This window comes from Macrobrachium nipponense, chromosome 4, assembly GCF_015104395.2.
Source record: "Macrobrachium nipponense isolate FS-2020 chromosome 4, ASM1510439v2, whole genome shotgun sequence".
In the NCBI taxonomy this organism is placed as follows: Eukaryota; Metazoa; Arthropoda; class Malacostraca; order Decapoda; family Palaemonidae; genus Macrobrachium; species Macrobrachium nipponense.
The window spans coordinates 20442884-20458120 of record NC_061100.1 but is presented as its reverse complement, the minus strand read 5'-3'; the positions used below and the strand labels follow the sequence as shown (position 1 = coordinate 20458120).

The window sequence follows — 15237 nt, the reverse complement described above, 5'->3', positions numbered from 1 at the left end:
AACCAGACCACTGAGCTGATTAACAGCTCTCCTAGGGTTGGCCCGAAGGATTAGATATTTTTACGTGGCTAGGAGTCAACTGGTCACCTAGCAATGTGACCTACAGCTTATTGAGGGAACCGAACCACGTTACATCGAGAAATGGATTTTTATTACCAGAAGTAAATTCCTCTGATTCCACGTTGGCAGAGCTGAGAATCGAACTTCGGGCCACCGGATTGGTATCCGAGTGCGAAAACCACCCGTCCAACGACTAACCTAGTTGTGACATGTAAGTATGCTATAAAGTGCAGAGGTGTGTTTATGACTTATCGTGCACATATCACAAACACGCTGAATGCAAGTCAGCGACTTATTGGTGCTGATAACCATAGCTTCATAAGGTTCATTCCCCACTTGTTTTCAACAAGATGTTGAAGGATGAAATCATATCACATATGACATTAATTTTTAAGAATATGATTGAACTCGGGGAAATAGAATTGTATCTTTTAGGTAAGAAGGTTGATTACTTATTGAAAAAATGCTGCCATCTTTAGAATTCCATTGCCAATCTTTGTGTTTCAGCGATTGGATGAAAAAGTACGTGAAGGCGGTTAAAGCCAAAGACGAAATCGGTGGCAAGCCAAAGCAATCGAAGGGGCAATCCAAAGCGAAATCGAAGGCAGCAAAGACGAACTCGAAAGGCAAGCCAAAGACGAAATCGAAGGGCAAGCCAAAGACGAAATCGAAGGGCATGCCAAAGACGAAATCGAAGGGCAAGCCAAAGACGAAATCGAAGGGCAAGCCAAAGACGAAATCGAAGGGCATGCCAAAGACGAAATCAAAGGGTATTTGAAGGACTTGGAGCCAGATACCACCTACGCAGTGTACGTCGAGGTAGACTCCATCCTGGATGAAACGAACTACGCTCGCCTCAGGTCACGCGTCGTCTACGCCAGGACGAACCCCTTCAGTAAGTTAGCTTTGGAACTTTTTACTTTCTCCTATCTCGACAAAAATTGCCCTTCTCTGTAGAAAGATGAGTTCCTCCTTCTCCTTCTCTACGAAGACTTTGGTGGTCCGATTGTTACCGAAACTGGAAGAATCCTTCATCAACCGTGCATATGATGTCTAGGCCAGTCCCTTACGACTCTCCTGATTGGCTGTTGATAAGCCAGTTACAGGGCTGGAAACTCTCAGTCTCTCGCGAGAGAGTGCGCATAGGCAGGATGCATGTTCCACCTCTCCTGAGGGATACTTTTGAAAGATGTGTCCCTCAGGAGAGGTGGAACATACATCCTGCTTATGCAAGTTCTCTCAAGAGAGAGACTGGGAGTTTTCGGCCCTGTGATTGGCTTATCAACACCTGATCAGGAGCGTCGGAAGGGACTGGCCTAGACATCAGATGTGCGGTCGATGTGAATCTACTATAGCTCTATGTTCCACCTCTCCTGAGGAATACGTCTTTCAAAATTATCCCTCAGGAGAGGTGGAACATAGATCCTGCCTATGCGAACTCTCTCTCGAGAGATACTGAGAGTTTACAGCCCCGTGATTAGCTTATCAATAGCCAATCAGGAGCGTCGGAAGGGACTGGCCTAGACATCAGTTGCGCGGTCGATGTGAATCTACTATAGTATCACATCGTTGTTGGATCGAAAGAAGGACAAATTCGACCATTCGATCCTACCGTGGCAGTGTAGTTGCGTGCACATCACGATCAGTAACGCTCGATGGAGGCGCTGAGTAATTCCGTAATCTATGATCTAAGTCATAATTTTTGTGTTTACATTTATATATTCTTTCCTTTTTTTATCGTAGAAGCTTTTCTGTTTCTCTTGTGGATAATTCGGCTTTACAATTTAAAATCTTAGACAATCATTTTCAAAATTCTCTGATGTTTAATCAACAACTTTTATTGAAGGGTAGAATAACTCACGACGTCTTCTCGCTTTTAATCATTCCATTTCTAAAAACATGCATAAGCGAAAGAATAGTACACGGTAGAATATATTTGTAGTCCAATAAGATTATTCGAATTAATATATATATATATATATATTAATATATATATAGATATATATATATATATATATATATATATATATATATATAATAAAAGGAGCCCATAAAAACACCAAAATGTAGAGAGAAAAGTACTATATTTCAGAGACTGCTGTCTCTCTCTTCAGGTATATGAATGAGAAAAGTTTACAGAAAAGGTGGTATTTATACCAAGAGATTCGTCCACAAGTAAGCCAATTTAGGTCACCCCGCTGATAATCTTCCTTTAATCTTCTTAAGCGTTGGTTGAATGAACACTGCGTCGACGATGTCCGATGTCCAATTCCCTTTTGAGATGTTCATTACCTGCTTCTCTTTTATTAAGGCCGATTCCATCATTTGACTCTTGTACCGGCAGTTGCTGCTATAAATTACACGTGACATATTCCAGTTTATTCTATGGTTATGTTCATTTATATGATTGAAAATAGCCGAGTTCTGTTGTCCATACCTAACTGACCGTTTGTGTTGTATTAATCTCTGGGGAAGTGATTTACCTGTAAATCCGATGTAAGATTGGTCACAGTCCTGGCATGGGATCTCATATACCCCAGAGTCTTTGGGCGATGTCTTTTGTTGGACGTTAATCAGGGATTTGGCTAAGGTATTTGGGTAGGTAAATGCAAAAGGGTTGGATTTCCCAAGGTGTGAGTTACTCTCTTAATCGTCTCCAGGTGGGGAATTTTTATTTATTGTTGGGTGTGTCTCTGGTCTTGTCTTTAGGGGGTCGGTAGAAAATTACGTTTGCTTTTTGAATTGCTTTCTCAATTATATGGTCAGGATACTTTAAAGATGAAAGTTGCTTGCGAATTAGTTCAAATTCTTTTTCCAGGAAATCTGGGGAACAAATTCGTAAGGCTCTTAAGAATAGGTTGCTAGCTAGACCTATCTTGATAGTATTGTCATGATAGCTAAAGTAGTGAATATATGAAAGTGAGAACGTTGGTTTTCTGTATATGGTAAATTTGTATTCTGTCGTGTCTCTGATTATTAAAACATCAAGAAAATTCCCCACCTGGAGACGATTAAGAGAGTAACTCACACCCTTGGGAAATCCAACCCTTTTGCATTTACCTACCCAAATACCTTAGCCAAATCCCTGATTAACGTCCAACAAAAGACATCGCCCAAAGACTCTGGGGTATATGAGATCCCATGCCAGGACTGTGACCAATCTTACATCGGATTTACAGGTAAATCACTTCCCCAGAGATTAATACAACACAAACGGTCAGTTAGGTATGGACAACAGAACTCGGCTATTTTCAATCATATAAATGAACATAACCATAGAATAAACTGGAATATGTCACATGTAATTTATAGCAGCAACTGCCGGTACAAGAGTCAAATGATGGAATCGGCCTTAATAAAAGAGAAGCAGGTAATGAACATCTCAAAAGGGAATTGGACATCGGACATCGTCGACGCAGTGTTCATTCAACCAACGCTTAAGAAGATTAAAGGAAGATTATCAGCGGGGGTGACCTAAATTGGCTTACTTGTGGACGAATCTCTTGGTATAAATACCACCTTTTCTGTAAACTTTTCTCATTCATATACCTGAAGAGAGAGACAGCAGTCTCTGAAATATAGTACTTTTCTCTCTACATTTTGGTGTTTTTATGGGCTCCTTTTATTAGATGGAATTCTGTTGTTACAGAACACTTTTACCAGTCATATATATCTATATATATATATATATATATATGATATTATATATATATATATATATAGCAATAAACTCTGATTCAAAGAATCCGTAATGTTTTCTCATGCGTTTCGTACTGAAACCCTAGCATACTCTCGGTAAGGGAGAGTTGCCGTCAGTGCCCCTCACGCGGTGGGCAGTAGGCATTACTTGATGGTTCTTTGCAGCGTCCTTTCCTTAGGCCCCGAGCTGCAACCCCTTTCATTCCTTTTACTGTACCTCCATTCGTAGTCGTTTTCCCGTCTTTCTTTCCGCCCTCTCATAGCAATTGTTTCGAAGAGCAACAGCTTCGAGGTTTCCTTTTGACTATCAATTATCAATTCGTCCTTTTATATATATATATATATATATATATATATATATATATATATATATATATATATATATATATATATATATATATATATATATCATTCCATTCCGTGCGTTTTGTACTGATAGCCTTAATTGAATATTCATTTTGGAAATGCAAATTGAGGACTCCCCCTTTCATTCCAGACCCCGACAGTCCCAGCGACATAAGACTATCGGAGGTTACCGAAGACACCGCCACCGTCAGCTGGTCTCCCCCTCGAAGGACCTACGGAGTCATAGACCATTACGTCGTGAGGGTGAAAGCGTGGCCCTTCCCCCCGGTGGGAGGCTGCGACGATGTCCTCAGTCCGGGATATTCAACGGCTACGTACTCTCTCCACGGCGAGGTATCTGGAGCCGAGGTCGTTCGTTTTGATCAATGAAATCATTCGGTTTTTGAATCTGTGATCATTTTTTTTTATCAGATCATTCATTTTCGGAACTGAAATAGTTTGTTTCTTAAACACGAGATCATTCATCTTCGATTCTAGAATTATTCATGTTTTAAACTGAGATAATTCATTTTTGAACATAGGAGCATTCTGTTTTGAAACCGAGATCATTTCAGTTTTGAAACTAGAATCATTCAGTTTTTGGAACTGAGAACATTCAGTTTTTTGGAACTAAGAAAATTCGGTTTTTGAAGCTAAAATCATTTCAGTTATTAAAACTGAGAATATTCAGTTTTTGGAACTGAAATAATTTAGTTTTGAAACGGAAATCATAAATTTTTTAAACCGAGATCATTCATATTTTATAACAGAGATCTTTCATTTTCGGATTTGAGATTGGTCATTTCTTAAATATGAAATCGTACATTTTTATTTTTAAACAGAGATCATTCAGTTTTGAATCTGAGATCATTGTTGTCGTTATTGTGAAAGAGAAAAACATGAAATCATATTTTAACTTGCTATAACTTTCAATATACTGGTTGGCAACAGAAGATGCTTTATCCTTTCCTGTTAAAATCAATAAAAAGAAAAATTCTCAACTCGCAGAATGGCAAGAGCACGACCACGATTCCTTCGGAGGACGCTGAGGCTTCGACGGAGCCAACCCCAAAGGACTGGAAGGAGGAGCTCTCACCATCTCCCCTCGAAGCCCGAAGGCAACAACTGAAGAAGATCAGATCTGAGGATGCTCTTTTCAGCCTGGTTTACACGTAAGAACAGTGTTGCCAACCGTGGGGTAATTACCCTATGCATAGGGTAATTCAGCCTCAATTCTGGGTCTGTAGGGAACCGGGTAATGCCACGAAATTTAAGCAAAATGTAGGGTAATTTCAAGATGGTTATCTTGTATTTTATTAAAAAGTAACCAATAAACAATAAATTCATTAATATTTACATCTTAAGTCGGGCGTAGGGTAATATGACAGTGAAAGTAGGGTAATTTCAGTGCCTTGGTATGGTAAGGAGCTTTTAGATGGTTGGCAACACTGTGTAAGAGGAGCCTGACGATCTCTTTTACACCGCGGAAGATCATACTTGAAGTTTGAACGTAGAATTTAGGCTGAAGGCTACTATATACGTATATATATATATATATATATATATATATATATATATATATATATATATATATATATATATATATATATATATATATATATATATATAACTTTCTTTATGTATGTATATCGTGTTGGTGGGCACTTTAGGCCAAATTAAAATGGTGTGTTCATGCTGGACACTAAATGCCCAAGACACAGTCTATATATAACTTTATTGCGAGGAATGGTAGATCGGTAGAATTTCATCGTTTTTCATTCCAAAATAAAGGCACAAATTAACATCATATTATTTTGATTTATTTACAAAAATAACCGAGTTATTAGGGAAAAAAAGTCCATTTTTTTTTTTTTTTTTTTTTTTTTTTTTTACAGTGGAGATGATGTTTGTGAACATACTGTAAATCAAATTAATGTCACAGCATCACATGGCAAGGACATCTCGGGAATTACAATTTAAATAATAATTTCTTTAGTAAAAAGGAAATGTTACCTTCCTGAAAACAGTGCACAGATACGCCATCCTGTTAAAACACTGCGTTTAATGTTCGTTTGTTAACTTTGTCCTTATACCAACCACATCCTTTTTTCGAAGGGGAGAAGGACTTGAGCATTGGAGTGACTCCAGTGATGACAGCGTTTGGGAATATACCGATTACGTCGACAGTTCCGAACTGGATCAAGTCATGCCTAAGGTAAGTCGTCCTTTTTCTCTCTCCGTCTCTGCCTCTCGTGTGAACGCCTCCCGCAAGGTCTAAAGAATAATGTTCTTCCTCATGGTTCCTCTACAATTTTCACAAGACATAAATGTTATTACGTTAATCACGGGTAAATTAATAAACGGTATTTCGGCGTATCTAAATACAGTTCAGCCAGACTGTGCTGAGAATCGTCGTGAATAGGGAGAACTTCATCATCATCTTCTTCCTCTTACGACATTAGTCCCATCTTCCAATAGGGTCTGTTTCCGACAAAGTAAAGGGAGTAAATGAGCCGGTATAGAAGGAAATTCCGACTACTATACTAAAGCTGCTAATACATTAATTTCAGTCTGTGGATTCGGCCTTGTCTTCGTCAGCTTTTGATTAAAAGTGTGTTTGTTAGTGTTATTGTGCTTGACTGAATATACCTACACGATAATTGATTAATACTTGTATTTAAAATTAATTTTTCTCAGCATTACGTAAATATAAAACTGAAAATAATTTTTTACCCGTTTCAGCTACCTGAATCGTCGCTAACAGAATACATCAATCCGGACAAGGTAGACCACGCGGACAGCTATCTGTCGATGAAATTTCAGAGTGAGTCCTTTTCATAAAACTCAGTATTTTAAGTACTTTTTTTTAAATTCTCCGAAGTTACGAAAATTATTATTATTAAAGAAAAAGAATACTATAACGTATGGCTATAGTAGATTCCCATCAGCCGTGCATTTTATGTCTAGGCGAGTCCCTTACGACGCTCCTGATTGGCTGTTGATAAGCCAATCACAGAGCTGGAAACTCAGTCTCTCTCGAGAGTTCATATTCCACTTCTCCTGAGGGATACGTCTTTCAGGAGAGGTAGGACATGCACCATACCCATGTGAACTCTAGAGAGAGACTGAGTTTCCAGCCCTGTGATTGGCTTATCAACAGCCTGTCAGGGGCGTCGTAAGGGACTGGCCTAGACATCAAATGCACGGTTGATTTGAATCTACTATAGTCAGAAGATGAAAATAAGTCATGCACTGCTGGAGAAAGTGAACATGACAGTTGCTATAGAGAACCTATACCATTGCTCATGGATGTGAAATCACAGATTTATCTTTGCTTAATCCAACTCCTAGTCAGCTCACCTCACGTGGTACAATGTAGGCATTATTGAAGGGTGTTTTACTGAGGGCCTTTGGCCCCGTAGCTGTACCCACTTTCGTTCCTTTTATTGTATCTCCTTTCATGTTCTCTTTCTTCATCTTGCTTTCCAACCTCTCTTAACACTTGATTCATAGTGCAACTGCTTCGAGTTTTCCTCCTGTTACAACTTTCAAACCTTTTCACTGTCAATTTCCATTTCAGCCCCGAATGACCTCGTAGGTCCCAGTGCTTGGCATTTGGCCTAAATTCTATATTCATCTCGACTCAACCTTGTCCTTCATCTTCTTTACGTCTGGGTATCTTGTATATTGCTGTCCAACCACAAAATCAGATCAGTTCCACTCGTAGGGTGACGGTCAGTTTACCTGTACGTGTATATATATATATATATATATATATATATATATATATATATATATATATATATATATATATATATATATTGGACGCATATCCATATACGACTAAACACATTATCATGGTGTGTATAGATTTAATTTATGTGGCTGTATATCGTTCCAGAGGAGTGGACAGTGGCCACCAGGAAGACGAGTCTTAAAATTCCAGGACTCCAGTCTCACATGCGATACTTAGTGAAGGTAAGGTCCTCATTTTCACCTTTGTGATTCTACACAGAATTTAAAATTTGTTAATACGTACTCACTGCACACAAGTTGAATATTGATAGAAACGCTGAAAATAAAATTATATATATTTTTTCTTTATGCATGTATTTAATGCTTGTCTTTGGCAAAGCAATTGCACTTCCTGCTTTTGCGTAAGCTACAGATGTTAGAAACAATGTAGCAATCTTCATAATTATAATTCTCTCTCTCTCTCTCTCTCTCTCTCTCTCTCTCTCTCTCTCTCTCTCTCTCTCTCTCAGTACATACAATATTTGTGCATATGATGTAAATTATGTGTATATATATGAATATGCATGCGTATATAAATATTGATATTTACGTACCGTATGTGAGTACGTTACATATATATGAGAAATCCGAATGACCCCCACCCCTCCCTGAAAGATTTCTAGACCCGCCACTGGATGTGCGCTTCTGAAGAATGCTGTGCGTGAAATATGATTTGGAATGGAATATATAAAATGTAGGTCAAGGGCCAAGCACTTGGACCTATGAGGTCATTCAGCGCTGAAGCGGAAATTGTCAGTGAGAAGGTCTGAAAGGCGTAACAGGAGGAAAACCTCAAAGCCGTCGCATTCTGAAATCGTTGTCAGGAGAGGGCGGAAAGTAAGATGGGAGAAAGAGAATATGAACGGAGGCACAGTAAAGAGAATGAGAAGGGTTGCAGCTAGGGGCCGTAGGGACGCTGCAAGACCCCACTAAGTAACGCCTACAGTGCACCGCGTGAGGTCCACGGGGGAAAATATGACTTAGACCAGATCTTTTATTTCTGAGTGGTCTTCATAAAGCCATTTCTTCTAAGAAAATCATGAACTTGAGGAAATCAGATTTATGAATAATTTGATCCCGTATTCACTATGACCTCTTGGAAAGATGGATCAGTATTCTGATGTGGAACCAAAGAATGAAAGCTTTTGATTTAAAAAAAATGAAATACGAGTTACTCGCTGAAGACCACAGCTGAAAACTCGATTCAAAACGTGAAGCAATAAAAAAAAATGCAACTCGTTTCTTGAGAATAGACTCGAGAATGGATTTCTGGACGACCCTGGGAATTGAAAGAGAGGGTCACAAACACAAAACTGTTTGGTAGGGAACAAAGGATTGCTTCAAGCCCTTCAGTGGCGTGATCGGTATGGTCTTGGCCTGCCACCTTGGTGGCCTCGAGTTCAATTCTCGGGCATAACATTGAGGTGTGAGAGATGTGTATTTCTGGTGATAGAAGTTTACTCTCGACGTGGTTCGGAAGTCACGTAGAAAGCCGTTGGTCCCGTTGCTGAATAACTAATGGTGGTTCCATGGAACGTAAAAACACCATACAAACAAACAAACAAACAAAGGATTACTTCAACAGAGGCATTTGGATGTTAGGCAGATAGAACCCTGTAGAGCGATGATTATGCCATCACTGTAGATACATTGCTTAAGGTTTTTTGCAGAGCATCCCTTTGGCACCTAGCTGCAACACTTCTCTTTTCTTTAACTGTACCTTCATTCATATTCTCTTTCCTCCCTCTTTTAATAGTTCCATGTGCAGCTGCGAGGTTTTCCTCCTGTTACACCTTTGAAGCCTCCTTGACTCTCAGTTTCCCTTCCAGCGCTGAATGACCTCATGCGTACCAGCGCTTGGCCTTTGGCTTAAATCTTAAGGGTGTGAGTGACAACTCCACATTTAGCTAGATGGTGTAACATCACCATTCAGGCCCGCATGGGGGTTGTGCCATCAATGCACCTCACGCGGTGTACTGTAGACATTACTTCGGCCCTTAACTGCGACCCCTTCCATTCCATTTACTGTACCTCCTTTCATATTCTTTTCTTCCATCTTACTTTCCACCCTCTCCTAACAATTGATTCATAGTGCAACTGCTTTGAGGTTTTCCTCCTGTTACACCTTTCAGAGCTTCTCACTGTCAATATCTGCTTCAGCGCTGAATAACCTCATAGGACACAGTGCTTGGTCTCTGGTTTAAATTCTATATTTAATTCAATTTGAATGTTCCTTGTTACAGGTAGTCGCCTGCCACCAACCCACAGGAGACCGGGTCCTCTGCTCCACGGAACCCAAAACCATCTCTGTCGTCACATCAGAGAAAAGTAAGTCCTTTATTTCTTAAACGTTTAAACTCTTAGTTTTCTGAAGAAATCAAGTGAAAATATTCTGAAGAAATCAAGTGAAAATATCGAACGCAATCTTTTGATCTTTTCTACACGATAAACATGCCCTCAGCGCCATCTACTAACGAAAAAAATAACTAAATTTCGTTCACAACGATATGAATTACTCACAGAACCTGATTTATTCACCGCCTCCATTATGCAAATCTCTGCTGCTGCTGTTGATCTATTCATCAACTTGATGCATACCCAGATAGTTGATCCATCCCGTAATGTGTATTCGTGGACAGGTGGTTCCAACGAAGTGACCGACTTGTCCGTGCTGGACAGCCCACGGACCGGTGTGCTGAGAATAAGTTGGAACCCACCCAGGCGTCTCAACGGGGAGCTGGTCGCGTTCATCGTCACCCTGCACGTACAGAAAACCGCCCGGCAACAGAAAACCGCCAGGCAGTACTGGCCTACGGAAAACGTGAGTTTTTTTTTTTTTTTTTTTTTTTTTTTTTTTTTTTCGTCTGAGCAATACTTCCTCTTTGCTCACGGGATGAACTTGAATTTTTTTATCTATTATATTCATTTATTATATTTATTTATTATATTTATTTATTTATTTATTTATTTATTTATTTATTTGTTTATTGTAAAGTTGTTTTCTTGTTTGAAGTGGTCGATATGCAATTAAATTTGTTGTAGTAAATCAATAGCTCGGTGTTTATTAGTCATTAGGTGGTGAACAATAACGGTGATTGTTATTCACAAGGAATTGTTATGTTATTATTATTATTATTATTATTATTATTATTATTATTATTATTATTATTATTATTAACTTCCTTTTGGTCAGTGTACTGTACCAAAGGTCAAGATTCGTTGCATGTTCTCTGCAGACCTCTATTTTGACCTTATCATAGTTTTAAAGGTTACAGACCAAGTTAAAGGTCACAATTCAAATTTTTCGTTGATTACGTTATTCTCATTAGACTTTACTGTAGATCGTATGTAGTGTATTGATACTACCAGGGAAGTTACGGGAGAGAGAGAGAGAGAGAGAGAGAGAGAGAGAGAGAGAGAGAGAGAGAGAGAGAGAGAGCAAACAAATTGATTTGCTCAAGATGTACTTAGTCATAAGGACCTAATCTTGAGAGAGAGAGAGAGAGAGAGAGAGAGAGAGAGAGAGAGAGAGAGAGAGAGAGGATAGCAAACAAAAATGGATTTGTTCAAGATGTACGAATTCATAAGGACCTAATCTTGAGAGAGAGAGAGAGAGAGAGAGAGAGAGAGAGAGAGAGAAGAGAGAATATTAATTATCACTGAATCATTCATTTCCAAATTCGTCTCCCAGAATTCCAAAATGTTGTGCATCGGAGCTCAAGAGTTCAAGGAGAGGAACGAAACTTTCGACATTGAGGTGAGCGATCTGGAGCCGGGAGTGTATGTCCTCGGCGTCAGCACCGTCTCGAACCCCCCGTCAGCCTCCAACTCTTCTTTCCTCGACGTCCTCATCAAGAGAAAGGCAAGAGGTTTACCCGTTATATATATAGATATAGCGTCTATATATTCACAACGTTTAAGGGAATACCACAGACAATAACAGGGGTACAAATGAGACTTCCTAGATGGATGAAGAAAGTTTAACAGAGAGAGTTTAGGTTAGGTTGGTTAAGTTAGAACCACCACAGATGGTTACCCTTCGTTTGAATTTCGTTTCAGTTTGCATGTAAACTGACTTTGATCCCTGAACTTTCTCTGGTAAGGCGAAGACTGGATTTTCTTTATGTCCAAACTATAAATCTCTCCTTTGATTTCCAGATTCATGTGGTTTCAAACAACCTAATTTAGTTTTTCGGTTCATTCACCACTGGTCATAAAAGCACAGTGGTGATGTAGGACCTAGAACTTCGAAAAAACGTAATAATACATGGTCCACTTATTCAAAGAGGTCTTGAGAATAAATCACAAAAGAGGCTTTTGATTAGCAAATGATGATAGTCACCCCATCAGAATGAGTGACGAGCTTCAATCAAGATTGTGAGAACTTCGGGTATTCCAAAATTTCCAAGCTAGGATGTATACATAGTCTCCGTGTCTTCATTTTTCATCTTGTGTTTCTGTCAAGTTGATTTATACTTTTATTCGACATGAACTGTCCCTTTTTATTATTATTACACATTTATACCATATAACTAAACCATTCCGTAACCGATTTGCCACATCTCTCAGTGCACCTCACGCAGTGCATTGTGTTCATTCCCTTAAAGTTCTTTGCAGCATCCCTTTGGCCCATAGCTGCAACCCATTTCATTTCTTTTACCTGACCTCCGTTCATATTCTCTTGATTCCATCTTACTTTCCACCCTCTCCTAACAATAGTTTCGTAGTGCAGCTGCTTCGAGGTTTTCTTCCTGTTACACCTTTCAAACCTTTTTACTGTCAATTTTCCCTTCAGTGCTCAATGACCTCTCAGGTTCCAGTGCTTGGCCTTTGGCCTACATCTTATATTCCTTCCTCCTCTTCGCGTTGTAAATTTTATTTCACAATTGCTTTCCCATCAAAAATTCATTCATCCCTATTTATCTGTTTCTCGAATATCACCAAAATGCTAAGAACTTCATTGACAAATTTCAGAGCTAAATATAGTTTTATAGTCAACAATTTATTACAAAATATTGGACATGTTAACGACTGCTGAAGACGTTTCGGGTCCATGAAATTTAATCCCCAGGAGACATTTTCAAAATCTTTACCAGTGTTAAAGTATTTTGAGTTCGTGTGATTTCTTCCACCATAAACAAAGTTACTCAGCCTTGAGTTTCAACCACTTGGGAGCAGTGCTGACTTGCGTTACCTCTGTAACAACACGCTCAAGTCTTCGTCGTATATAGTAATACAATATGGGACCAAATTTCCCCTGCCCCTCTTAGGGAAATTCCCTAGACAGCCCCTGATTTTTACCGTCTACTTGCGAGAAACGCTTATTAGAGTTGCGTACCTTGGAATATTTTGAATAGCGAAATACGCCACCATTTCGTCGCTTGTATTTAACGATCAAGTGATCTTGCTGTGTAAAAAGAATTCATTTTAACCGTTCCTGACCACGCAGTTTGTAATTTTCTTATCTTGTGAGCTGAAATGAGTAGGCTCTTAAGTGTTATTCGAGGGTTCGTACTGAATTTTCCTGGTATCTTGCAAGGGTAATGCCAGGGTGTTTTGTCTATTTCAGGGAATGTTCACTCCTCCTCCATTTGATAGAGCAATGTCTCATTTTCGCTGTCTAAAGGTATTTGAGTAACACTCACCTTTTATTTATGGCAGTATCTGATTATTGCACCTCCTTGTTTATTTTTTGTAGATAATACTTCATTCTTTTCATATTCCTCTAACTGGTATTAATGCCTTGTTGCTTAACAAATGATATTTTTGTAAAGCAATGGCTGATCGTTCTAATAAGACAACAGTATTTCTATCTTTATATATATATATAAGATATATATATATATATATATATATATAGATATAATATATATATATATATAGTATTTGACTTCCTCCCTTTCATAAACCAGCATTTCATTGTCTGTTTATAGCACAGCGTTGAGTCATTGCATGATTGCCCTTGACGAACTTCTTCCCCCACAGTCCTGGCAACTTTTTTTCCCTGATCGGTCATGATCATCGCATTGGTTCGTCTATATAAAGCTAGATCCCGTCCTCCGATATGTCATGTGCACTCAAATGCCATTTGCACTCGGCGAACACCTGTCAGTAACACCTGTCCACGTAAAAGCTAATGCCTAGCGGTCCTTTTTTTCTTTTTCTTTTGCATCGCGTGGTTTTATGTATTTGCGATGCTGGATTTTAAGTGTTGACCATACCCATTTGGTAAGATGATCTTATCAGATTAGCATTACGTATTATTGTTATTGGTGCTGCCTTGCAGGTAAATGGTTATATTTTCGTCATTATTAGATTCACCCTGAACTATCTTGTTGGAACTGCTGGTGTTAATGAGGTGTATTTATTGTAATTTATATTATTATGTGATTATTGTTGTGATTATCATGGCTGACCTTGTTAAAGATATTAACATCAATATAACTGATGTTCCTACCGCAGCACCTACTTGCTGTTATTATTATTATTATTATTATTATTATTATTATTATTATTATTATTATTATTTATTATTATTTATATTTGTGTAACCCTTCATTTAAGCAGATTTTATTGAATTTAATTGCCACTACCTGGTTTTGTCTTTTTCTAATTCCTCTGCCAAAAGGAGCAATTCCAAAGCAGACTCTCAAGAGAATCAGACCTCAGATGATGTCCCTAGGAGGAACAAAACTTCGGAAATAGCAGAGGAATTATAGTTAAATCACATCAACCGTGCATCTGATGTCTAGGCCAGACCCTTGCGACGCTCCTGATTGGCTGTTGATAAGCCAATGACAGGGCTGGAAACTCTCAGTCTCTCGAGAGAGTTAGCATGGGCAGGATGTATGTTCCATTTCTCCTGAGGGGTACGTCTCAAAAGCATCCCTCAGGAGAGGTGTAACATACATCCTGCCTATGAACTCTCTCTAGAGAATGGGAGTTTCCAGCCCTGTCATTGGCTTATCAACGGCCAATCAGGAGCGTCTCAAGGAACTGACCTAGACATCAGATGCACGGTTGATGTGAATCTATAGTACATCCTATCTTCAGCCTTCCAGAAGGAGAAAAAGACAACATCGGAAAATTCGAAAAAGTTAACTTTTAAGCTGAGTGGCATTGTAGCAGCAATTCAGTTCAATAAAATATTATTATCATTATTATTGTTGTTGTTGGTATTCCAGATGGAAACAGCCACAGTCTTTCCGAGCACCACAATATGGACTGTGGTGTTCGTGTTCACCATCCTCCTGATAGCGTTGGTGACCACCTTCTTCTTCAAGAAGGCCCGTAAGAAGGACCCTGACTTTAACCGCGAGGTTCTCGCCGGGGATGATG

General features: G+C 39.0%; 1 protein-coding gene across 1 annotated transcript in view; it reads left to right on the top strand.

The window, feature by feature from the left end:
• The window catches only part of LOC135211293 (insulin-like receptor), a 42727-nt gene that overhangs the window by 18467 nt on the left and 9023 nt on the right, over positions 1-15237 (top strand). The window contains 11 exon segments of the mRNA XM_064244611.1: positions 568-617; positions 707-955; positions 4256-4458; positions 5113-5276; positions 6220-6319; positions 6847-6928; positions 8006-8082; positions 10143-10227; positions 10539-10720; positions 11591-11761; positions 15084-15237. Coding sequence (XP_064100681.1) covers positions 568-617; positions 707-955; positions 4256-4458; positions 5113-5276; positions 6220-6319; positions 6847-6928; positions 8006-8082; positions 10143-10227; positions 10539-10720; positions 11591-11761; positions 15084-15237 — 1517 coding nt within the window.